Source organism: Atractosteus spatula, chromosome 2 (assembly GCF_055471065.1).
Source record: "Atractosteus spatula isolate fAtrSpa1 chromosome 2, fAtrSpa1.hap1, whole genome shotgun sequence".
Lineage (NCBI taxonomy): Eukaryota > Metazoa > Chordata > Actinopteri > Semionotiformes > Lepisosteidae > Atractosteus > Atractosteus spatula.
In genome coordinates, this window is record NC_142707.1 from 48,672,593 (window position 1) to 48,696,698 (window position 24,106).

General features: G+C 38.8%; 1 protein-coding gene across 2 annotated transcripts; it reads left to right on the forward strand.

Annotated features, from left to right (window-relative positions):
* Nucleotides 1–4,002: 4,002 nt before the first annotated feature.
* On the forward strand, nucleotides 4,003–22,522 carry elovl4a (ELOVL fatty acid elongase 4a). Of its 2 annotated transcripts, XM_088939089.1 has the most exons (7): nucleotides 4,003–4,254; nucleotides 6,588–6,681; nucleotides 14,059–14,246; nucleotides 15,248–15,328; nucleotides 19,542–19,713; nucleotides 20,355–20,482; nucleotides 21,105–22,522. In XM_088939089.1, exons 2-7 carry the CDS (start codon nucleotides 6,615–6,617, stop codon nucleotides 21,396–21,398), a joined length of 930 nt encoding a protein of 309 aa, XP_088795215.1. In that variant the 5' UTR covers nucleotides 4,003–4,254; nucleotides 6,588–6,614; the 3' UTR covers nucleotides 21,399–22,522. The 2 variants fall into 2 exon arrangements, with proteins under 2 accessions (XP_088795215.1, XP_088795222.1); XM_088939096.1 differs by lacking the exons at nucleotides 4,003–4,254; nucleotides 6,588–6,681 and adding an exon at nucleotides 11,519–11,632.
* Nucleotides 22,523–24,106: the final 1,584 nt, after the last annotated feature.

Genomic DNA, 24,106 nt, shown 5'->3' on the forward strand with positions numbered 1-24,106 from the left:
GCTTTCGCCTGCTGTTTACATAATTTTGTTCTGTGAGATTGAACCTCCCTTTTAGCTACGTACATGGAACAAATTCCCAAAATACGAATACTGAAAGCTCTTAAATCTAATGTACGGATTGTACTAATTCCAAAGCACGAATTTCCACTATTGCTGTAATTAATAATGGAACAAAACTTTTAAGGATAAAGACAAAATAGATTATATTAGTCACAAGGGCCGAATTAGTAACAACAGTTAAAGCTGCCAAATGATGATTTATGGATCAGAAGTAAAGTATATTGCTACAAAATGTGTTTTATAAAAGCCTTGTTGTTTCAGTTGTCAAAACGTATTTAAATGCTGTAACTATGCAACTATTTGTAACTTATAATAAAAAATAAAAGGTTAAATAAAACCTACGAGATCAATGTGATCTTTTGTCCAGGGCATCGAGCTCCCAGGGGTGTTTAACAGTAGCCAATAATCTTATATCCTTATATCAGAAGCTAGATAAGACCAAATGTTGGCGTACCATAGGTGGCACTATTTCCCTTGTACCAGAATATTGATGTGTTGTATAATGGAGTTGCTGCTAGGTAGGTAAGCACTGTACTGTACTACAGTGTAGGGATGAAGTCAGGTTCCTTCCATATATAAACCATCCATTTCTAACTGCTCTATCCAATACAGGGTCACGGGGACAAGCAACAGGTGCAAGGCAGGATACTCCCTAGATGGGAAGCTAATCCATTGCAGGGCACACAGACACATTTACCTTCACACTCACACCAGGGCCAGTTTTTTCAGAAGCCAATTAACCTACCAGCATGCCACTGGACTTTGAGAGGAAACCGGAGCACGTGGAGGAACTCCACTTGAATATGAGAAGAACATACAAACTGGAATTGAACAGCCTAGAATTGAACCTAGGGCCCCAGCAATAATCGCTGCACCACCGTGTCAATATTGTGATTTTTTGGAAATGAAAAATATGACAATACATTAATGCCGGAGATAGTTATTTTTGCTTCCATGGAAAAGAAAGCGCCATGAAAACATACTTCTTTTTCATGTTTTTTCGGTGACTTGCTCTGTTATTGACCTATACTGTAAATGGCTTGTATACAAAGAGGTTTTGGATCCTTTACATTCTAGCTTGCCAGGATGGGCTCCAGCTCCACTATGACCCGGAACTGGAAGAAGCAGTTAGGAAATGGATGGAAGGATATATTGGAGATTCTTGGAATTGCTTTTTATTATGTTCAGAGGCCCTAACTGTGACACTTTGAACTAAGATGAGATGAACTTGTAAAATAAATCAGACTGACAACATTAATAGAAAAAGTGGAAAGAAACATTCTGTGTGCATTAGGAATACCTTTCTAGACATTATAACACTTTGCATTTCTGAAATCTTGCAAGTCGATCACTTTGTTAGAGAATGTTTGGTTTCTTCAGGGTGGCTGGTTGTTAATGTTTGACTTCTATGACACCATCAGCCTGGTGTAGATCTTGATCATCAGGTGTTGGATGTGGCTGAGTTCAGAGTCAGCCTCTCCTTCTTCAAGATGACATCTGCACAGCTCTTTGGGGCCATGTGGGCTGCCGGTAGGGTGTACCAGTCCTCTGTGTGTGCTGACAGGGGGGCAGGTGGTTCATATCCTGTGTTCCCCGGCATACTGTTGCTCAGTTCCCTAGTTCTCCATTTGCTGGGCTCTATGCACATCTGTGTATTTGATGTTTTGGGCCAAAATGGGCACTCCCTCCCTGTTGAGATGCACATTGTAACACAAGTCTTTGCAAGTGGCTCATCAAGTGCACAATGTAGAGGCTAGCGCAGCTGTGGTTGATCCTGCTATTGGCATCCTGGAGGATTTTCAGTCAGATAGTTCGACAGGAAGAGGGTGCAGAAGGGGATTCTGGCCTCTCTCTGATGAGTGTTCAGGTCATTGCTGCCCATAAGGGTCAGGAAACGTTTGGGGTTGTTGAGGGTCGGTGTCGTCCGCTTGGTTATGGTGCACTAAGTGTTAGGAGAGCAGATCTTGAGCATGTATTTCTAGCAATAGATCGACTTTCTCAGGTATTTTTAATTCGAGTCAGTGAGGATGACAAGATCAGCTGGTGCTCTGAACTTCTGTATCTGCTGTAGTCTACAGCTAAACAGAGCTCAGCAAAAATAAGAGCTTTGTCAAAATAAATTAAACCATTACAGGATAAACAATGGTTTTAGTGATCATTATGTACAGGCAAAGCAAATGCCTTTGCTGATTAAAGCCAAAGTGAGTTATTTACACAAGGTGTAAATGAAATCAGACCAACATAATTTGGTCTACAGTATGTCAATCCATCTTCCAGCTTCAGTACCGCTGGTCAGCAAAGACTCTGATGATGCCAACTCACACATCTTCTGATACCACTCGGAAAGAGTCCTTGTTGCTCTTTTCTGAGTTCCGCTGCTACCCAGCATGCTCTCTGCAGCTGTTCCCTGGGTCAAGCACCATACAATGAATTCTCTCCAGCAGTTCTTCGCTTCTGCTCTGTCAATGCCATCGCTCCTCTGCTTTCACGACTCCTGCTTGTAGAGCGCTCTGCTACTTTGTCTGTGGCTTAGAGACCTTTGGACGCAGAATGTGAAGATGCCTGAACTCATCAGCTCCTGAAAGCCGCCCCTACTCCTTGATATCCTCCTCCTGCAGACAGCATTGTGCTAGGAAAGAAAGCTGAAATTTAAACAGGAAAACCCAAAGGTGTTCCTCTGTCAGTCCACAGCAATTAATCCCTTGTGTTTACACCATTGTTTGCTATTTGTCCTCTCAACAAAGAGATGATGAATAAAAATAACGCCGACCATTTCAATTTATTGTGCGTGCATCCAAATCTGACACTTTATCTTGTTCTCTTCGGTCAACCTCTATTGTCACATTAAGTTGCTCACAGGTTAATTCTTGCTGGCAGGAATTATCATTCACAGCAAGGTAATAATAGCAGAGTAATGTAGTAATGAAGCAGAGTAATGTAAGATCATTCTAAATGACACGCCACTAACTTCTCCATTGCGTTTCAATCTGTAGGCTCTCATATTTCAATCGTTTCATTCCTGTTCTGAACACACACTTGCTGATGAAATGTTTATATCTTTAAAGACAGTTTGAGTGGCAGGGTTGAGCAGTGATTAGCTTGCAGCACTGGGGTCCTCGGATCAATGTGGGACCTTAGGTGCCATCTGTGTGGAGGTTGTATGTTAACTCTCTGCGATGTCTTCATGTGGGTTTCACCCTACAGAGACATACTGGTAGGTTAACTGGCGTATTAGAAAATAGAAAATTGGTCATGGTGTGAGTGTGTGTATGTGTGTCCGTCAGCCCTGTGATGGACTGGCGTCCTGTCCAGGGTGTACCCTGCCTTGCGCTCGGTGCTTGCCAGGACAGGCTCCAGCTCACCGACACTGAATTGGATGTAGCAGTTAGAAAATGGATGGATGGATGGATAAAAATAGCTTGTGTCTTTCTCGATCATCAACAGTGCACTGTTTCGTCACCTAATCTGTCACTTTTAAATTGGTAATTTTAGAATTAAATCCATAACATATTAAAGAAAACAGATGAGAAACGACACCTTAATTTTAAAAAGCGAAAACAAATTATCTTAAGTAGTGTAGAAGGGAGTTTCCTAGAGTGCTGGCAAACCGCAATACGTTTTGCTTTAATATATTTGAGCATAATTATATTTCTCATTCGGGACGGAGATTTAAGGCTACTTAATTGAATTGCTTCATTTTCCCAATATATTAGCTGCAGACCCTGGTCCGATGCTTTCTTCTTACTTTGATCTGGACACAATACGTTCCCTTCTATATTACACTTTTTCAAGGTCCGTAAAATATGAGCTACCAGCCACTAGGGACCTACACAGCCCTTGCAGTGTCCACGGACAGCAGTGTAAGTGTGCGTGTGAGGGTAGCGATCGGTGTGGAGTCTTGGACCACAGCAGCTGTCTCCGGAGTCAGCTACTGTTACCCGCATGCGCAGTGCTTCTCGTCTGCTCCGGTATCCAGGCGCTTGGCACGGGAGCAGCTGTAGTGCATTTGCAAATCCTCCATGTAGGTTCTCAATATAGATATTTTTTCCTTTTTTTTTTTGCCAAACGCATGGCTTATATATACAAGGAAATAAAGTAATATATTTTTTTGTCGGTTTTGTCATAAGTAAAGGTTTTAATTCTTTTGTTCCCTGACCTTGAATGTCATTAGGAGGATCTTAATTCATTAATAAGGTAAGAAATGCAAGCTTTATCACAGCGGACAGGATTTCACCTTTACCGTGAAAACGAGATGGGTTGCATTGTTATTTAAATGCAGAAGTTGGAGATAGGTGTGTTAATATGATGATTCGGTTGTTTCCTCTGCATGGTATAAATTGCATGGGGAAATTTCTTCTGTAAACAATCAATAAACTATAGGTGCTATTTGCCTCCGATAACGGCCATAACCATAGTGTATGTTAGACTAATTTACTCCGAATGGAGAGTTGATGGACGATTATTTGCCTTGTTATTTCGTCGTGCGTTATACATCGCAGCCTCACTGTATGCACCATTAAATTATTTTTAATGGCCGGTATTATGTAACGTTGATGAAAATAGATTGCCGAAAATATCTAACGTTAATAATACAGGTTCCATGTAACAATCGCTGTCGAAATGTTAGTCAAATCTCATTTATAACAGCGGTACGTTTCATGTACAGTGCGGTATTGCTTGTACGGTAGCTGCGTATCACGAAGGGTCCATTTCATTAACACTGTAAACGCAAAAAGTACCTTTTCACCGGTTCTTAATGTGTGTCCAGTGGGGTGACGAAATTAGATCTCTATTACCAATAATATATACAGTACCTTTCATCATTCTAAAGAATGACTTTAAAAAAGCCTGGCTAGCGTTTGTAATTGTATTTACTCGCATAGCAATTGGAATTAAGCCTCTTGACCAGAGTCGAGAAAAACCTGCTGACACATTCAGACTCGGTTTAATGCCTCTCAAAAGCAGCGCTACTGTATTTCGCCCCCCTGAGCGATTGTTTTTAAAACTAATAGAGATCATTCTTGTGTATGATAATTAAAAAAAATCTGACACATGTTTTACAAAGAATAGTCCAGTCCATTAAATTGGTATGCACAATAAGCAAGTGAGTATGTAACCGCCTTTGTTAGGGTTGACACAAAATTAAACGCCAGAATCCTAAATAACTGTAGTACTGCAGTCTTATATTGAGTCTTGTATACATTTATATTTATAATTTCAAGTGAGAATATGGTAGTTAAATGAATTTGAAGGAGAGCAAATACATATATCTACAGACATTTAAAAGGAAGTATGGGCATTACATGCAAGGTTTAAGTGTAAGGGGTTAGCTTGTTTATATAGTATTACATTAATAAATCAAATTATGTTGCTAAAGACGGACAGAACAACGTTATGTATTGTAATGCATTGAGAAACACTGTAGGCTATTTTCACAGCATACAACTACAGTAGATAGTATCTAAAAGAAAATGTGAAACCTGGTAATTCGTTTCTAACTAGTTTTCTAGGCCCGAAGCGTTTGCCTGTAAAAGCACTTCACAGGTTCAAACCCTAGCATTTGACAGTAGACTTTGTAAAGGAGCATATAAAGAGTAACTACAAAAATGTTTTCTATATTGTTCTAGAGATGTCTGCTAAACAAATGATACAAAAAGACATTGATAGATATTAGCTGTGTCTTGCAATCACCCCTATATACATTCATTTTCATGAACTGAAAGGTCAGTACGGTTAAATGTTACAGTTAGCAATGAGTCCTGTCTGGCTGAGGCCCCTGCTCACATTGTAGCACAATATGTGCTGTACAAGTGGGAAACGGCTCATTCAGATACGGGCTGTGACTCCAGCTGATCATAGCTGTGCACTCCAGCTATTCCAGGGACTGTGTGTAACTGCCCAGGTACCTCCAAGGTTCTGTGGGCAGAAGTTGTCAGGGTAATCATTAGGCTGTTTACACTAGGGACCCCTGTCATTGGTCTGGCATACCCTGTCTTATCAGTAAAAGGGGCATCTCCCCTGCATCTGGTTTATTAGTTTCTGTTGTGTGCAGTCAGAGTTTATAGTGTGATAACAAGTGTTGTCTTTCTATCCTGGACTGGTGTCTGCTGTGAGCAAAGGAAATGCTAATGAGCACTATATAGTGGGATATTAAAAGGAAGAATAACCTCAAAATAAGGTGCTTAACTGTTATGTAGACTCTTAAATAAATATTGAGCTATCTAATTCTGAATTAATCTCACCTAGGATAAAGGACAGATTACCATTCACTGTTTATAAGCATACTGTATGTTGGACCATAATTTTGTAAAAAAATATTGATTTAAGTATTTCGCTTTTGTATTTTAAAATATTTTGTCAAATTTTCTACATTTGTTCATAGTTAGATAGGTATTGTAGCCATATCCTGATAATGCATTGCTGTATTTAACACTATAATCAATTAAATACCACCACATTTACCATGGACTAGTTTGTATATATTTCTGTGTGAATATTATATTAAATGTTTGATTTCTGCCTTTTAGGTTGTAGTTGGACTATCGTCTGAAAGAATGGAGATGGTAACGCATTTCATAAATGACACCATAGAATTCTACAAATGGGGCTTGACCATAGCAGGTAATTGTTTGTTTTTTTCTTTTGTCTTGCTGATGAGGGAGGGTATCTGGGCTCACTTGGTGAGTCTGTTTCGGTAATGGTAAAGGCCAGATGGTAACTGCAGTCTGGCCTTTAGCAAAGCACTGTTTCCGGAGGGCTTGATTGGCTCAGGCCTGGGAGTTTGCCTGAAAGACAGTGAGCGAATCCCAGTGGGAAAAGAGCTACATGCTTATCTTATTGTAGCACACTCGCCGCTGCCGCCTCAGGTCAGCCCCCCACCGATGGGGACTCGAACCCGGGCCTCCGGCATCAGTCAACAGGGAACCAGCCAGCTGAGCTAAAGGGAGATCTCCCCCCAGCCCGGCGGCTGAGGTCCCTGCTATTCACAGGTAAGGGCGGTGACGTCACCACGCTGGCAAGCCGGCTCGCACAACCTGTAATGTCGGCCATATGCGTTACATTATCTTTAATAATATTTCTTTATTAGCCCTATACAATTTCTTGCATTAGGAATTCGTCTTTTCGCATACCCCAGCTTTTCTCCAGGGAGACACAGACACGGAGAGAAGCTTGGGGTCAGAGCGCAGGGTCTGCCATTGTACGGTGCCCCTGGAGCAGTTAGGGTTAAAGGCCTTGCTCAGGAGCCCAACGGAGTAGGATTCCTCTGCCGGCCGTGGGATTTGAACCGGCAACCTTCCAGTCACAGGCGCAGATCCTTAGCCACAGAGCCACCGCTCCGCCCTAATCTTATCTTACATGCACCCCAGGGGTACCAAGGCCTGGATTGTTCAGTGTGCCTGTTATAGTTACACAGCCCTCATAGGACTTCCAGTAGCATTGAAGTCTCACTCTCAGGGGGCTGGCCTTTTGGCAGAGAGGATTTCATCACTTTAGAAGAAGGTTCTGTGTGTTTAGGGGCTGAGAGAAAGGAATCAAATTTTTGCAGGGGACAAACAGCACGTCACATACACTTTATAGAAGAATACATTTAGTGATGTCAAAAATACCAGTTATGTGAAGTATTTGATACACATGATATCATTGGTATCATTTTTTACCTCTGATACATAAGTTAATTCAATTTTTTACTATGTTTATAATATTGAAAATAATCACAAAGATTATTCAGAATAATTCTTTTCTTTAACTGGAGTTAGTCTTTGTCTGATGGTTAAATTGTAATAGATAAGGAGGAAATTATCAGTTTACCTGGAAAGATTAAAGTATTGTGCAGTATGGAAATATTGCCGTTACTAAGAAATGAGTAGACCTGAAAACATGTTTCAGGCATACAGTTTGTCTGCTCTGCACCCTCTGTTCATGGCTGTCGAGCTCTGCTTTGTTCCGTTTCCTGGCATTGAGGATCAGTCTCACTGGGAGGACATACAGATAGTTTGCTACCATTTTAAAAAGTTTCAACCCCTTATTTTCATATAATTTATATATAAATATTTTTCCCGTGGTTGTTCAATGTTATTATGAATCTGAAATTCTAATTACCGAATAAGTGTAATTCTGGATAAATGCTACACTTCAGTTACTACACTATTTCTATAATAGTGCTATACTGTGTACTGTACACTTATGGCCTAAATTTGCCAAAAGAGTTCAAGTACAATTGCAGTTATTTCTGCCATTGCTTCAGTAGTTGTTTAGGAATATTAACAGGGTAGTGTTTAGTTACGCAGTCTTTAACATACAGTATATTAATTATGTGGTTATATATGTACAGTTTATTTTTCTAGCTTTATTATTCCTTATTGTATTTGCAAATGTTTAGTACAATGATGCCAAGTCTGTGTTTTTTTTAATACTTTTTTTGTTTATTTTACAGCTTTAGGCCTACTGTATATTTTAGCAGTAAATGATCAATCTGACACTTTATGAATAGCACACTACACAGCAGACTGCTGTATCGCCATATGTTGTACTAAGCATAATCATGATTTTGCATAGTTTTGAAAATCCAGATTTGCATGTGTTTGATTCAGAATAGTACTGTAAGCTGCAGGTCCTAATTAGCTGAGCATCCTCTACATTGATGTTTCTACCCTGTAAGAGCTCTTACAACAATTCATATTTGAAACATTATAGTGCCCTGCAAAATTATTCACCTCTTTCCAGTGAGCTCACATTTTGATTAATTACATTTGTATAAGCTCACATTTTTAAAATGGATATGTTTTTATCAAAACCTTTTGAATGTCCTGAAAATCAGGAACAAAAATGAAACTAAAAGAGACTGATTGCAAAAGTATTGAGATATGAGATATGAGTCTTTTTAATTAAGTCGCTGCCAGCTTTGCACACTAAGATGGGCCAGTGTTTGCCCATTCTTCTTTGCAAGCTTGCTCACACTCTGTCAGCTTGGTTGGGGATCATTGGTGAACCGCAATATTCTGATTTTTTTCTGATATTTCTGAAAGCTGAATTTTTGTCCCAGATTTACATTTTAGACAGACTGATGCAGTGTTGCCAGTGCTCAGACCCATCCATTTTCCCCTCCGTCTTGACCAGTTTTCCATTCCCTGCTGATGAGGACCAGCTCCAGAACACAATACTTTTACTACAATGATGCTGGCTTCTGGGTGGCACAGTATACAACACTACAACAGAGGTTACATACACTATAAGGACATTTGGTTCATGTGGCCTGTTTGGTAGTGAGTAGATAAATCATCCAAGAATCTCTTTGTCACATCATGAAAAATGCCAGGGTATGAGCTTCAACTATATGACTGAGTAGCTAGTTTCAGACCCCCACCTCACTACCTTATAGTTCAATACCCTTTACACTTCTTAACGATGAGCTTCATTCAGCTGAAAGGGATATTCAGTGTCTTCACAATTTTTGTACACATACTTCTCCTGATTTCTGTCTTTCTAAAACTTTAACCCTGAGCTGTTATGAATCCTTTTTGGTCTTCAGATGGAGACTTTGCATGAACGTCTCTGACTGAGAGACCTTACAGAGACAGGTGTATTTATTCTGAAATTAACCAATATATTTGTACACAGAAGCAGTTCAACAAATTGTGACATGTCAGCGCAATTTTCTACACCCGAAGTCATTTCTGTGCTCTAACACAGGGTGTGAATATTAATATTAATAGAATCAATAGTTTGTTTGTTTGCTTGTTTTTCTTTGCATTGTTTATCTTTCACCTTTCCCCCATTAAAGTGATCAGTTTGAGCGTTAAAGTTTTGATTAAAATATTCATTTTAAAAAATGGGTGCGTACCCTTTGGAACTGAACAGAATAGGACATTATTAGGACTTTTGTAAAACAAGTGCAAGGCTGTGTATATTGAGGATGGAGAGGGATTTCAGGGTCTACATAAAGGTAGTTTTAAGTTTTGAGAAGGTGCTGGCAGATGGTCAGAGACACTACAGTCCTTTTGGTGGCCAGGAGGTAGGAGAGCGAGGGAAAGGTATCACCAGATATACAGCCGGAGGAGCTGTCGGCAGAGAGAACAGGAGGAAAACAGGAGGGTGCAAAGCAGCAGATAGGGTAAATTCAACATTTCTCACCTTACTTACTGAGACCAGTACTGAGTGAAGAGTCCAGATACAGGAGCAATATGCCCCATGAAGTACTAAGTGACCAGCTGGACTTTGAATGAGATGGAGGAGGCAGGCTACTGCTGCACATAGACCAGTAAGGTGAAACATGTAGTCAAGGCCATAACATCTACAGCAGAGAGCAGAATCATGTCATTAATTCAAAGGAAAAGGTCAAGATCCTCTCTATATTATCAATATTTCTATCTTGTAGGTTTTATAATCTGAATGTAAGTGGTTATAAATAAAAGGAGGCCATATAACCTATCTATAATAGCTTGTTTAGTTACTCATAGCTAATTCATCTGAGAATTTCATTCAGTCATTCCTTGAATCTGTCAGGTTATCTCCTTCAACAGCATGGGTGGGTAGCTTGTTATAGACTTCCATAACAAAGAAGTGTTTCCAAGTCTCAGTTTAAAATGAATCCAGTTCCACTCATAGTCTACTCTCTTCAAAACTAAAAATATTTGCTACTGTATATTAGGAACAAGTAAAGGTTAATTCCTTTGCTGCTGATACAGTCCCCCACTCAAACACCTTCAGTTCATTCAGCCCTGGAATGGTAAGAAAGTAAGAAGGTTTGTAAGTAAATTTTCTTTACTGTGGGTACTTCATTTAAGATCAGTGTTCCCCATTTTATGCTTTTAATTAGGGCCAAGATGTTGGCAGAATTATTTTAGTAAAGGTCATGGATACTGTAAGTCAGAACACTGTATTCCTCTTTTTTTTAGTTCTGTATTTCTGTATTATTTTGTCTTTCATTGATTTAAACAATTTTTTGGACAGGCTTACTGAAAGGTGATTACCACAGCCTGTTATAGTTAACAAATCTGTCAGTTTTTTTTTCAGTTGTCTTATTTAAAAGAATCGTTTAAGGTTTTTAACACTCCAAACTTTCATACCAAACTATTATTTGTTAAATTCACTGTGTTTAAAAGGGTAGTTCTTGTTTCCAGTAGGGATGAAATATTTCATTTTTATGGCTTAGGATCTCTGTATATGAAGTGTCTTTTGAACAGTTAACCCCTTCAGGAGTATTATTACACATCTTTTTCAAGGAATTCCTGTCTTTAGAGGAATAGGTTTTCTTTCCTTGCAGGGCTGTGACAGACTTAATTCCTTGGTCTGTCTTTAAGCTTTGCACCTTGAACCAGGAGTCTGTATGCAAATGTGCTGTTTCTTCCTCCAGTGTCATGATGAGATGAGATCGGTGGTAACCTGTCTCCTTTTTATGTCTGCTTTGTGCTTCACGGGTTGCATTGTGGCCTGTTCTCAGTGATGCTGCCTCAGCCCCGGTAGAACTCCCTTGTTTAACATCTTCCTCGTTCACATTCTCCCTGGTGGCTTCTAATTGCTGGTTGGTGGCACTTCGTGATGTGGCTGGTGGGACTCTCGCCCTTGGTTCCAGGTAGCACTTCTGCTTTTACCTTCTGCTACCATCACATGGCAGATTTGCTTTTAAACACACTTTTCTAGCTCAATAGAAAAATGTTCCTGAACTTTTCCTGCTTTTAGTAATTAGTGCTCTTAATTTACACTATCCCGTCTGCTACTCGGTTTGTTCTGTGTTGGGTTGCTTGTATTAATTATTTGACAGTTCTCATTACACTTCTCCTGAAGTGTCAGAGTCGTGCCACACTGTAGACTTTCCATTTTTAATCTGTATGCGTCCAAAGACTGAAGCCCATATTTAGCTTTCTCAAAATCTTCACACCATTGCGCCAAGTTCTTTGGGTATCATTTAGACTCAGCTGGCCCCAAGGCTGTGTTGCTGATTGCCATTATTTATAGTGCCATTTTTAAATTACTTCAGCTTGTCACATAAGCAAGACTGAGCATTGTAATAGAAAGCTATCATCAATCTGTACACTGTTCGACATTTTAATCTAAGAAAATGACTGGTCTGTTTGTGGGGCAGTGGTTCTTAACTGTATGTTAATTTCTGTTCTTTGTATTACTGTATATCTCTTTCGCATATGCCAGTCCTCGATTTGTTTTTCTTAATGTGACTTTTTTTTGGAGACAACTCAGAAAAACTTTAGGCTTTCAGAATCAATAAGGTTTTCATCCATACTAGACCCTTTTTTCAACAGGCTGTCATCTCATAATGGTGGATAGAGACAGACAAATGGTGCTTCTGATTTCGGTGCAGACTGGACAGTACTTATTCTCTGACGAACCAGTGAGCTCTCCATTGCATAAATTAAAACCTCTCAAAAATTGAATTCCACAAGCTTCCTTGTGAGCTTCTATTTTTGTATGTTTATTTTATGTTTGAGGTTTTTCATTTTATTTTGCCTTATTCTATTTAAAAATATAATATGTTTGGATACTGGTGTATTGTGATGACACAAAAGTACTTGACATAAATTGCTTTTTAAAGTACATAAGGTCGTTTTATGCATCATGGTGTTTTTGCCCCGTGGTTGGTTTTTTGCAAGCGTTCTGAACCACCTTGGTTCTTCATCTGAAGTTGTACGAGGGAACTAGAAGTGTATTCATGGTGATCCTTATGTGTCTGATACTCAAATATAGAGGTGTGCATTGCAAGTGTTAAGGCATAGGTAAATATTACAGGAACCTGTGTGAATTTATTATTGTGAGTAAATAACGTCATCGGTTGTACATGTTTTAATGGATTTGGAATTGTCCCAGAAAGTGGAAAATTGAAAAGGGATCGAAAAATGTTGAGCATTTCACTGTTGAAATCTCTGAATTGCAAGAAACTTCCATCGCTGTTCCCAGTGGGATAGTATTGCAGAGTGACTCCCCTTTGGGTACCCTAGAGGCACTTTGCCTCTCCCCGATGCGGTGAAGGGATGGGATACGTTTATGTATCAGATTCCATCATTGCTGCAGTGTACGGGCTTCCGTAAGCAGGATGTTGACAGTATGGTTGGAATGCGTCTCAGATGCCTCCATTCTGTGCGCTGTGCCAGCATGACCATGTGACTACCATGGTACACCACTAGACGTCCTTGCCATCAGGCATGGCTCCAGCCCAGTGCATTCAGGATATGATGACATTACCTTGGTTATGTCAGAATAGGCCAGGATGCCACTTCCAGATATTCACACAAGGGATGATATGATACTGTATGCTTACCTAAGTCTCACATTGTACTGATCTGTAAACTCTGTGAAATTGGCCATTGAATACATATGTGCATTTTGTGTGAAATATGTTAATACAGGTTCATCTCTCACAGAAGCACAAAGTCTGCTAGATGTACTGTGTAAGACAGGGGAGAACGTCTAAGAATGGATTTCAAATACTGAACAATATTCATGATTTAGTATTCAGATATGGAACTTTTCATTCGATGCAGTTTCAAAGCTAGAAAATACTTTCTTTTGGCACGAATGTAGCCTTAGGGTCATCTTTTGCAAACACAAAATGTGGATTTCTACAAAGCATGAGGCAAATGTCCCCTTTAAGCAGTCCACTTTTGCTTTGTGTGTTACTATGTGTTAATCAAACGTATAAAACAAAAAAAAAAGCTGGGAGTCATTTTTCCTTGTGTTGGGAATCAAATGAATAGAGTAAAAAAGACTTAAACACTTTCTATTGCAATGTCTAAAACTACACACACTAATTCCACACGTTTATGGTGGAAAGATAGTGAGATGAGAGATGATTGGGATGGAAATTGGTGAAGTACTGTTGAATGTATCAGTTTTAAAGTAACTGATTTGGCAGGGCGTGGGGATTATATACAATAAATGGGACTAGAGTTCTACCATTGTTTGTTGCATGAAAGTCAAGGTACGTGGTTACCAGCACACTTTCTGAAAAGTTTGTATTCATGCCTTTCTTTTGTATTGTATTTACAGACAAGCGGGTAGAGAAGTGGCCGTTGATGCAGTCTCCTCTTCCCACGTTGACAATCAGCACTCTTTATCTTCTGTTCATATGGCTTGGCCCAAAGTGGGTGCAGAACAGAGAGCCCTTTCAGTTGAGATCCATACTCATCGTCTATAATTTTGGCATGGTAATACTGAATTTCTTCATCTGCAAAGAGGTAAGCATAGTCTAGTTGTCTTTGGAATCATGGTGGAATTACAAGACCAGTAAGGGTCATAGGCTTGTCATGCCTTTCTCTTTTTAACATTTCAGTATTGGTGTACAATGTCCGCTGTAAGAAATGTTTAAATAAACAATATCTTGAAACGTGATCAAGAAGTCAAAACGAATCTGATATTATCATTTATTTTAAAGGTATATAGGTGGTTATAAATTTAATAACTTCCTATTTTTACAAATACAAAAATTAAGATATTACATTTGATGTATATGAATTTTGAAGTTTATTGTGGTTTTGCTCTAGTCTCACTCTTAAGACTCACTGAGGGACATTTTCTGTCCTGAACAGGACCTAATGCTGTTTGCAGTCCTTTGCATTAAAACCTTTGTTAAAATATGAAGCGCACATGGTTTGATTTTAGTTTTAACAAATACCCAAGCATGTGTTTATTACATTATCTGGCTTATATTTTTACGCAGATGAAAGAAAAATGTTTAAAGGAATAGTTCATTGTTTTCTGTGATGTGTGGTAAGATACATAGGTGAGTCGCAACCTGTACATAAGTAAGCTTTGGTATAGCCAGCATTCTTTACTGCTAAGAAGCTGATTGTAGCAGTGCTACACTGCTCCATCTATATGAGGTTAATTTCTAACTGAAAAGCAATATCGCAATGTTTGTTAATATTTTACAGTATATCCACGTATTACAATTTTTTTTGTTAAACACTTGTTTTCTTTAATTTAAAATTATGTAAAATTATGTAAAAACGGAGATATATATTTTAAACTTAAGGTCTTTGTAACTCAATTATTCTCACCAAAATAATTCTGGATATCTTTGATGTTGACTTATTTCATGGACAAAACAGGATAGATAGGGAAATTGTCAATGTCAGAGCTGCACAGGAGCAAACTGAGTTTAAAATATTTCTGCTATATTTATTCCATTACAGTATTTTATTGCTGGAAGTCGTTATAATTATCTTGCATTTTTCAGCTCTTTCTTGCTGCAAGAGCTGCGGGTTACAGTTACATTTGTCAACCGGTCAACTATTCTGACGATCCCAACGAAGTGAGGGTAAGCATTATCACAAGTGCTTTTGATCTAATTAACAGCATGGTTATTCCAGTTAAGAGATAAATGAGATGATCTTCCAAACAGTATATTGAAACTTAAACCTTGCCATCTATCTGATGCGATCCCGTAATTAGAAAGTAGGCTCCTATTCCTTGAGGCTGATATTTAGAGCAGACATACTGAGAGCTGTAGATCCTTGACGTTGCACTTGTAAGTTTGCAATACTTTGGTAGTAAATTATAGTTGCATAATGAAAAGTATTTCTCTTGGCACTCTGGTTACGAGTTTGAACCATCGTGCCTTTGAAAGCATTCTGTTCGGGGTTTGACTTACACTGCCTTCAATTAATCCAAGCCGAGTCTGTGTTTAACAAAGTACTTTTCTGATAGTGGGATATTGTATCTCGAGGATCAGCCCTTTTCTTACAGTACATACTGTATACTGTATGCCTGTGCTTCGTTAAATACCTCACAAAACCCATGTTTATAATTGATTAAATATTTATTTTGGCCTTTAAATACTAAGCAGGTTTATATAATCCTCTTAATGTAACTTTTTCAACATGATGCAATTTATCGTTTTTAAAAAATGACAGTAATTCTTACAATCGATTGCGTCTCTTGGCAAAAAGTTCTGGAAGTGTTGTACACTTTGTGAATTATCTACATACAGATATTTACTTTAAACCCGTTTCAATGTTCTTTGTTTCTCCTTAAGTAGTGTTTTGTGATATTTCTATCCTAATTAATGTTGTAAATTTAAATTTGTGTAAGAATGTGATGGCTAGGGAGCGACAGGGACTCCTGGCACCTATGACCCAGTTTTCTGTCGTTGTCCTGAGAGAGGAGTCACTGAACATAATGTATTACAAAGCACTAATTGATGGGGATTTAGACTAATGAGAATGGACAAGGCATACCAACTCAAATAAAAAAACATGTAACTGGAATTGTTTATTTGTCTTCACACATGCCGATATGTACAGTACATGTGGTTAAAACTGGAGTAGAGAAGGTGAAACCGATTCCAAGACGTGGAGTTGTGAATGATACAGTAGAATGTTTCTACACGTCTTAGTCTTTGCAAGCTTCTTACTGTAAAGCTTCTAATTTCCCCTTGGCTTATATGATTGCTCCTGACCTCCTTATCCAGAGGCTAGAACTTCAGCTTTCATCCATATGGCTCATTCGTAGTCCTAACCTCATTCTGGAAAGGTAGAGGTATTGGAGAAAAACACTAGTAAGAGGCCGGAATTCATCACTTTATTTCGTGTTTAAATCTGTGGCTCTACAAGAGAATGATGTGTTCGGTAAATTGCTCATATATTTAAGATGCAGACATAATTTTTGGGTCTTCATACTATGTATCCATCTATTCAGAGCTTATAGGGAATGCAGATGGAATTGCATCTGAAAAAAATGCATCAACAACCTTCTTCCAGTCACTCTAGGTAATCTTGTGTATTCCCAGCCTAATGGTTTAACATAATCTTCTTATTGAACATATGCTAAATATTGATAATATTATTATCATACTATCCGTATATCATCATTATTAAGGATGTAGTTCACCTTTTCATGTGAAGTGCCATCAAAAGGAGGAAAAGTCGCTATTGACATCTCTGATGCCAATTTCAATTGAGTGTTAATAAGACAACACTTATTTAAAGTGCTTCTCGTAACTTTACTCTAATGTGTATAATGTGTACACTTGCAAATATGAGAAAGAACAATGGCACAAGGCATCGCGTCACCCTGGGAGGCTCATTAAAAGGTAGATCAAGCAGAGCCGCTCACTGAGATTAGGGATGAGCCCACAGTTTCTAATTTAGTGATTGCTCATCTGCTGTCTACAGGAGCAGCTCATCAGCTGAACGGTTAAAGTTGGGGGTACAAACTTTTACCCCGTTTGTTTATTATTTGAACCCATGAATGGTTATACACAGTAGGTTTCAAGGAGAAGTAGAAGTGGAGAGAACATGAACGTCCAGTTCCTTTGGTTGTTTTTGTCAGATTGACGTCCAATTTGTCTTGTGGGAATATTGACTTATGTCAACTGCTGTACAGTATGTGGGCAGGAATGAATATTTAAGTACAGGTCAATCATTGGCATATTTTGCATGTACTTGGGGTTATCCCGTACACGGTTCTTGTAATTTATGAACAGTAGTTTACTTTCAATAATGATTGTAATTTCTCGCATTTGAATACAGTAAGTGTTTGGTGTTCACAAGAGTATCTGTGAATGCCGAATATGCCAATACAGGTTTTAAACTTTATGGGGAATATAGGTTATGGTTCTGTAGCTTGTGAAAAAACATTTCTGTAGTATTGTTTTCAGAATAGTGTTCATAATTATTGATAGTATTTTAAATGTGCTGCTTAAACTTAAAACATTATATTCAATAATTCACATTATTGCATGAGCAAACAAATTAGACCACTTTTATTGTAGTTCACCCAGTATTCCTTTTTTTATTCTTATTAGAACGCATTTTCTTTACTTTTTATTACTTTTATAAATGCACCAACACACTACTGTAATAATTCAATAAAGCACAGTAATAATAGACAAGGAAGTAAATTAATTATTGTCGCTCCTTTTCCACTCAAACAACTTGCTTTCTTGCTCCTTGGTTTGTCTCTAATGTGAGAGCCAAGAACTGCTACTGTGATAAAGGGACTACAGAGCTTTTTTAATTTAACATTTCTTTTATATTGCAGCACAACAGTGAGGGACATGTACAGTACTGTAGGCATTACTTTGTCACCGATATACAGAACACTCACAGGCAGATCCACACTGTGCACACAAGATGCGCACATAGGTACTCGCACTCCTCTTGCTGCCGAAAAAGTGGTCACTAAAAGTTTTGCGTGAATAGGTGAAATCACAAATGTTGATCTAGCAAATTTTGAGGTTTTGCTGTAGTTCTTTTCATTAAATTGCTTTACATGAAGTTGGGGACAGTTTTTCCTGCTGGTTTTTGAGTCCGCAAAAGTGGGGAAAATGCCTAATGTTAGTACATTACTCAGTACAACACCCCTCAAAAGTGGGATTCCTTTCATTTTTATAGCACTTTCCATCAGAAAGGATGCCAAAGGGCTTCACACAAAGGAGGAGATACACTTTGTCCTCCACTGAACTGCAGTGTCCACCTTGGAAACACACAACCACCATTATGCATCAGCAGCCCCACTACACAATTCAAGTGGATAATACATTCCTTTACCAGCTGGAAAAGTTAAGAAGGAGTCATCGTACAAGTCCAGAGTGGACATTAGGCAAGATACCGGGTGTAACATCTTGGTTTTAACATCTAATCCAAACGACCATACCGCCTGTAAACCAGTGTCCCAAGTCACCTTAGCGGGAATTGGTCTGGAAATTGTGGTACAGAGAAAGAGTGACAACTACTGGTCCACCAACGCTGCTTCCCACAGCAATCTGATTTTCCCTGGAGCTCCTCCATCCCTGCTCAACCTCGCTTAGCTTCTAAGCTGGGACAAGAACAGAGTAGAAGCTGGTAACACTGCTGCTCAATTTAGCCTGTAACTAAGGAGGCCATATGTCCCATGTATGTGATAATGTGCCATATATCCAACTGCTTATATGCCAGTAATTATATTTAATATTGTATGATGGTTGTGCACAGTTGGAGCAGACGGCAACCAGCAGACGCAGTGTGCTGATGTACTAATAACAGCTAAATATTGAATGAAATAGCATCAATAACTAGGTGCTGGAAAAGCCATCTTAAATGTCTTTTATGTTGACATAGAGAAATATTCAAGTGATAATATATTAGAAGAAAAATCCAAATGTTAGGCAGTGGATTTAAGGTGCATTTCAGTGCACACGTAACCAGGAAGACAGACAGGTGTTTTCAGCTTTTTTGAGAATCTGTTAAGAACTTGTGAACCCTATAACATAAAAGGAAAGATAATGTCGGGATTTTATGTCACAAGAAATATGCAGTTTTCTGGATACATTTTAACCTTTTTTTGTTTCTTAGGCATCTGCTATCTTGCTTCTGTATTTAGCACTTGTAACTGGGAATGGTTTGATTTCAAATACAGCAATAACTGTACAGTCCACATTGCCATTTTAAATGAACTGTAATACTTCTTCAGCCATTTAGCTTCTAGCACACAATGTGCAGATGAATGTCAATGTACCCTGGTGATGGTGATGTTTGTCTCCTGTCTGACAGATAGCTGCCGCATTGTGGTGGTACTACGTCTCTAAAGGAGTGGAGTATTTAGACACTGTGTTTTTCATCCTGCGCAAGAAATTTAACCAGGTCAGCTTTCTGCACGTCTACCACCACTGCACAATGTTCACCCTCTGGTGGATTGGCATCAAGTGGGTGGCTGGAGGGCAATGTAAGTACGGAACAGAGAGGTCGTGGGCCACGCAGATGGCTGGCCTGTGAAGGGGATTCTCTGGGGATAAGGGTCGGGTTTGGTTAATAGGTTTAACCGCGTTAGATGGGGTTAATCCTTCAAACAATATCGGCACAATAAGGCAGTTCCCAAAGCAATGTGAACCTGATCTCATTTAATGAAAAGAGTGTGGAAAAAGGTGTAGAAAAAACAAGACGTGAAACATGGCTAGGAAAGATAATTTGTTGTCCCATATCCTATTAAATCTAATTTTATTTTTGTTGGAAAACTGCGTTTACAGCATTTAACCTTACCTTTCTTATGTTTTTACTACTTTCATGAAAATCATTTATCTTAACTACCTGTACTGCTGTCTTAGGACCAACTTAAGCAACTGCAGAAACCATTTTTCACTTTTTGCATTTTAGAAGCTTATTTTGGTGATAAAATTAAATACATTTGTTGACATTCTGTATGGTGTGATGTCTTACGATTCTTTACGCATTTTTATATCTGTAATGAGGTCTTCAGAAATTTTGTACATATATTTTGTACAAAATTTGTACATTTTGTACAATTTTGTACATATATTGAAATGTGTGTGTATATATACAGTACATATACAAATTTTTTTCTTACAGCTTTTTTTGGAGCCCACATGAATGCGTTCATTCACGTTATAATGTATCTGTACTATGGACTCGCAGCTTGTGGTCCAAAGATCCAGAAATATCTATGGTGGAAGAAATACTTGACAATTATACAGATGGTAGGTGCAGCCGTATTTTTTTATCCTGCTTCATACATACACATTTATACATGTCTATACCGTGTGGTATTATGTTGTGGTATCTGCATACTTCTGGCCAAATCTAAATCCCAGCTCTTATGACAACATGATTAGCTTCCCCTTTGTCAATGCTTTTTCCGTGTACTGCAGAAAAACTGGCAGTGAGATTTTGTGTTTCTGAATTTCAGAGTTATTAACCAAGGTAAATCCGGATCTAAAAATATAAACTACCCCTCCTTGATAGTACCAGTACTATCACCAGTGTTGTCAGTATCCTCTAGATAACCACAAAGGAAATCCTGAACATCCTTCAGAAGGCAGTAAAAGCCGAAACGTTTTTTCATTTACCTGGCGTTAGAAACTAGCTGATGATTCTATTTACAGTACATTTTGTGGTGTTGATAACATATCGTACTGTATAGTTAATATTCTTTTTCCAGTGTGAGAAAGCCTTCTCTCTTCTGTAACCTGTTTGGCCCGTCTTCCACGTTCCGTTGCTAATAGTTTTCCCACTATTGGTCCCATTAAAATTCTTATTTTGGGTGCTCAGGGAATCGGATTCTATACCCCGGCTAATACTTCTCTCCATTTCCCTTTTCAGATTCAGTTCCACGTCACCATCGGTCACACAGCCCTGTCCCTCTACATCGACTGCCCTTTCCCCAAGTGGATGCACTGGGCTCTGATTGCTTACGCCGTCACCTTCATTGTCCTGTTTGCCAACTTCTATTACCAGACGTACAGGCATCCGAAGAAGGACTTCTCCTCTAGAGGCGGCAAAGCGGCCGTCAATGGTGCGGCCCCGGCGGCCATCAATGGGCTCAGCAAGCAAGAGAGCAAGGCGGTGGTGGACAACGGCCGGAAGAAGAAGAAAGGAAAGCCAAAGAGGGATTGAAATGAGTAAGCCGGCCTTACCAAAGCGGGTGGCTTGAGAAAGGAAACCAAGAAAATCCCAGATTTATAGGCAGGAAGGGAGAAGGTCTAGCCAGACTACAGGCTGTGTGCAGATTTGTGTTCATTTTAAAGTTGGTCAGGTTGGTCAAGAGGGGATACTAATAGGGTATCTTGTTTTGATATTTGGGATTCAGATTATGGCATCATAGAATAACAGTTTTAGTGACGAAAGGTACACTTTTATTTAAAGGGATATTTTGGGTTTTTTTTATTCTGGATTAATGTTTTTAAACAATTCAGGGAATCATGTAAACAAGACTGGCATGCAGTTAAATTTTATCCACAAAAACAGCTTTAAATTGAACAGTATCTAGTATAAACCACATGGCTGAAGCATTCATTTTCTTGCGTCTGTAATGTGTGATATTCCATTTTACGTTATACAACAATTGTATATTGGGTTTTTTTTTTGTCATTGCTTTAAATCCTTCCCAGTGGTTACCCAATGGTTCTGTAATTTTTCCAGTTTTGAAGACCATCCTTACTGCATAAATGGGATTACGCTTCACCAGTGAGCGACAGTCATGTCTTTATGCTAAAAAATCATTCCGGCCTCATGTTATAGTTTAGCACATGAACTGCAATCCTCAGCATTCAGGTTGGATTGTACTGTAGCTGTATTTAGCTGTGAGTAAAACATCTCTCAGAGGGCAACAGGATTTGCTGATTGTTAGGTTTCCTTTTTGTACTTCCTGCTGTGAGCATTTCTTCAGCATTCAATAACGGCAGTGGTCACTGTTGTTTTTAACGTTCCAGTGTGTCTCACAAGGCACCAGATCACAGCTCACAACAGTTACTTCCTTATATATATATTTTCATTAGACCCTGAGATTTTGGTCATTTTTCAATGATGCAGCACTATGGGTAAAACACTTAGGGAAGGGGGTCAAATTTAATAAGAGGTCATAAAATTGTGCTGCAGATTTTTCTGCATACTAAAGAAGAATGAATGAATATCTGGGTAATCCTTTGCCACATACTAGCTTAAGAAGTCTTTGTGCTGTGTTGTATTGCATTATAGCATATCACACTTTGTGTATATTAAAAGTGTTTTTTTTTTTCCTATTTCTACGTTTCCTTAATGCGAGATGGGATTGGTGGGCATTTGGGTACAGTTGGTGCATCGAAAGCATTTAGACATTTACAGTAGGACGTACAGTGAAAATGAAGATGTAGAGCTGAAGCACATTGCCCAGTCTAAGATGAAACCTTTGCCAAAATATATACGGTTTCGTGAGAGCAGGGAAAAAAAGCAATTTGCATGGTGGTCCATTTCGCATAAAATAATTTTGTTGCAAATCTGACTGCCTTCAGAAGTAAATAATGCTCATACTATTCATATCTGTAACAAGTCCGTGTTTCGTTGCATGCCTTGCCATGTATTTGTTTTTTGCTGTAAAGGCCTCCATTACAAAAGGGGTAATGGTTTTAAAACCGGGTCTTGGATTAAGTTAAAGTAAATCTGATCAACTCCTTGTCATGTTGTATCTCAGTATATCTAGTGTAGATGCTGCCAGTTGCTTCGAACGGGAGCTGACCTGTTTGTAATAGGATCCAATTCATTATCATTATAGACCTTTGGTTTGGCATTTTTTATATGAAAGCATAAGCAGTTACAGGACATTCCCGTTTCTTCAGCTAATGAGTATTCTAGTAGAGGCAATGTGATCTGTTTTAATGGTGTAATGCACGACAGCCATGTACTGTCGCATCTTTGCTGTATAAAGTGGGGCTAAAACAACTCATCCGCAGCAAGAGAGACAGTAAACATTTCAAGTAATCTACAATGTAGCCAGTGAGATTATATGTACTGTAAATGGCTTGTTTTTTTTAGTCTGTGGTACTCGGCTCCCTTTACGTGGTGATGAAGGGCACCAATGCTCATGAAATATTCCATTCATGTGTTTGAAATGGGCACTCTGATGTCCATGTGATATGTGTTCTTAGTATTGGGGGATAAGCATGCTCAATTGTTTGGTTTCCTTTTAATTAAGAGCGTGTAAAACGGGATTACTCCACCTGGATTTATTTTTTTTCTTTTCTGAATAGACGCTTTACTGTCAGCACATCACAACAGTTAATCCGTAATAAAAGGATGAGTTCATTGCACCTCAGTTCATTCCATTTATTTTTGTGGAAATCAAAAGTAGAGGGGGCAAGCAAGCCCACCTGCAGCAAAGGGAACTGCTCAAAATTTTAAGAATCAGCATCATACCGACCAACTTATATTTATGTACTGAACAGAAAACCTAATTGGGCTTCGTTTACACCAATCTACAATTCATGGTGCTAAGTGAAGGGCTGACTTTCTTCTAGTGCAGACCACAATTTAAGTATGTGCTTCATTTCAATTTATTATTTTCCCACTGGTTTCAGGGTCATTAGTATGTTAGAAAACTCCTAATGTTAATACATTACTGTTATAGAACACCTCAAAATTATAATAATGATTCCTCCCATAAGGGCAGCACTTTTCATCTTTAAGGATCCCAAAAGGTTTTACACACCATAGGAATCCATAGTGTAGTCTTGACTATCTTGGAGCGGAATTTAATAATAAGAAGCATAACAATAAGAATATTCATATAGCGCTTTTCTGGACTCTCCACTCAAAGCGCTTTACAGGTAATGGGGGGACTCCCCTCCACC

Excerpts from the sequence above, each read along its gene's own strand:
- elovl4a (XM_088939089.1), top strand. The coding sequence starts at position 6,615 with ATGGAGATGGTAACGCATTTCATAAATGACACCATAGAATTCTACAAA. Across the intron at positions 6,682-14,058 it reads ATGGGGCTTGACCATAGCAG|ACAAGCGGGTAGAGAAGTGG; the intron begins GTAATTGTTTGT and ends TTGTATTTACAG. Across the intron at positions 14,247-15,247 it reads ATTTCTTCATCTGCAAAGAG|CTCTTTCTTGCTGCAAGAGC; the intron begins GTAAGCATAGTC and ends TGCATTTTTCAG.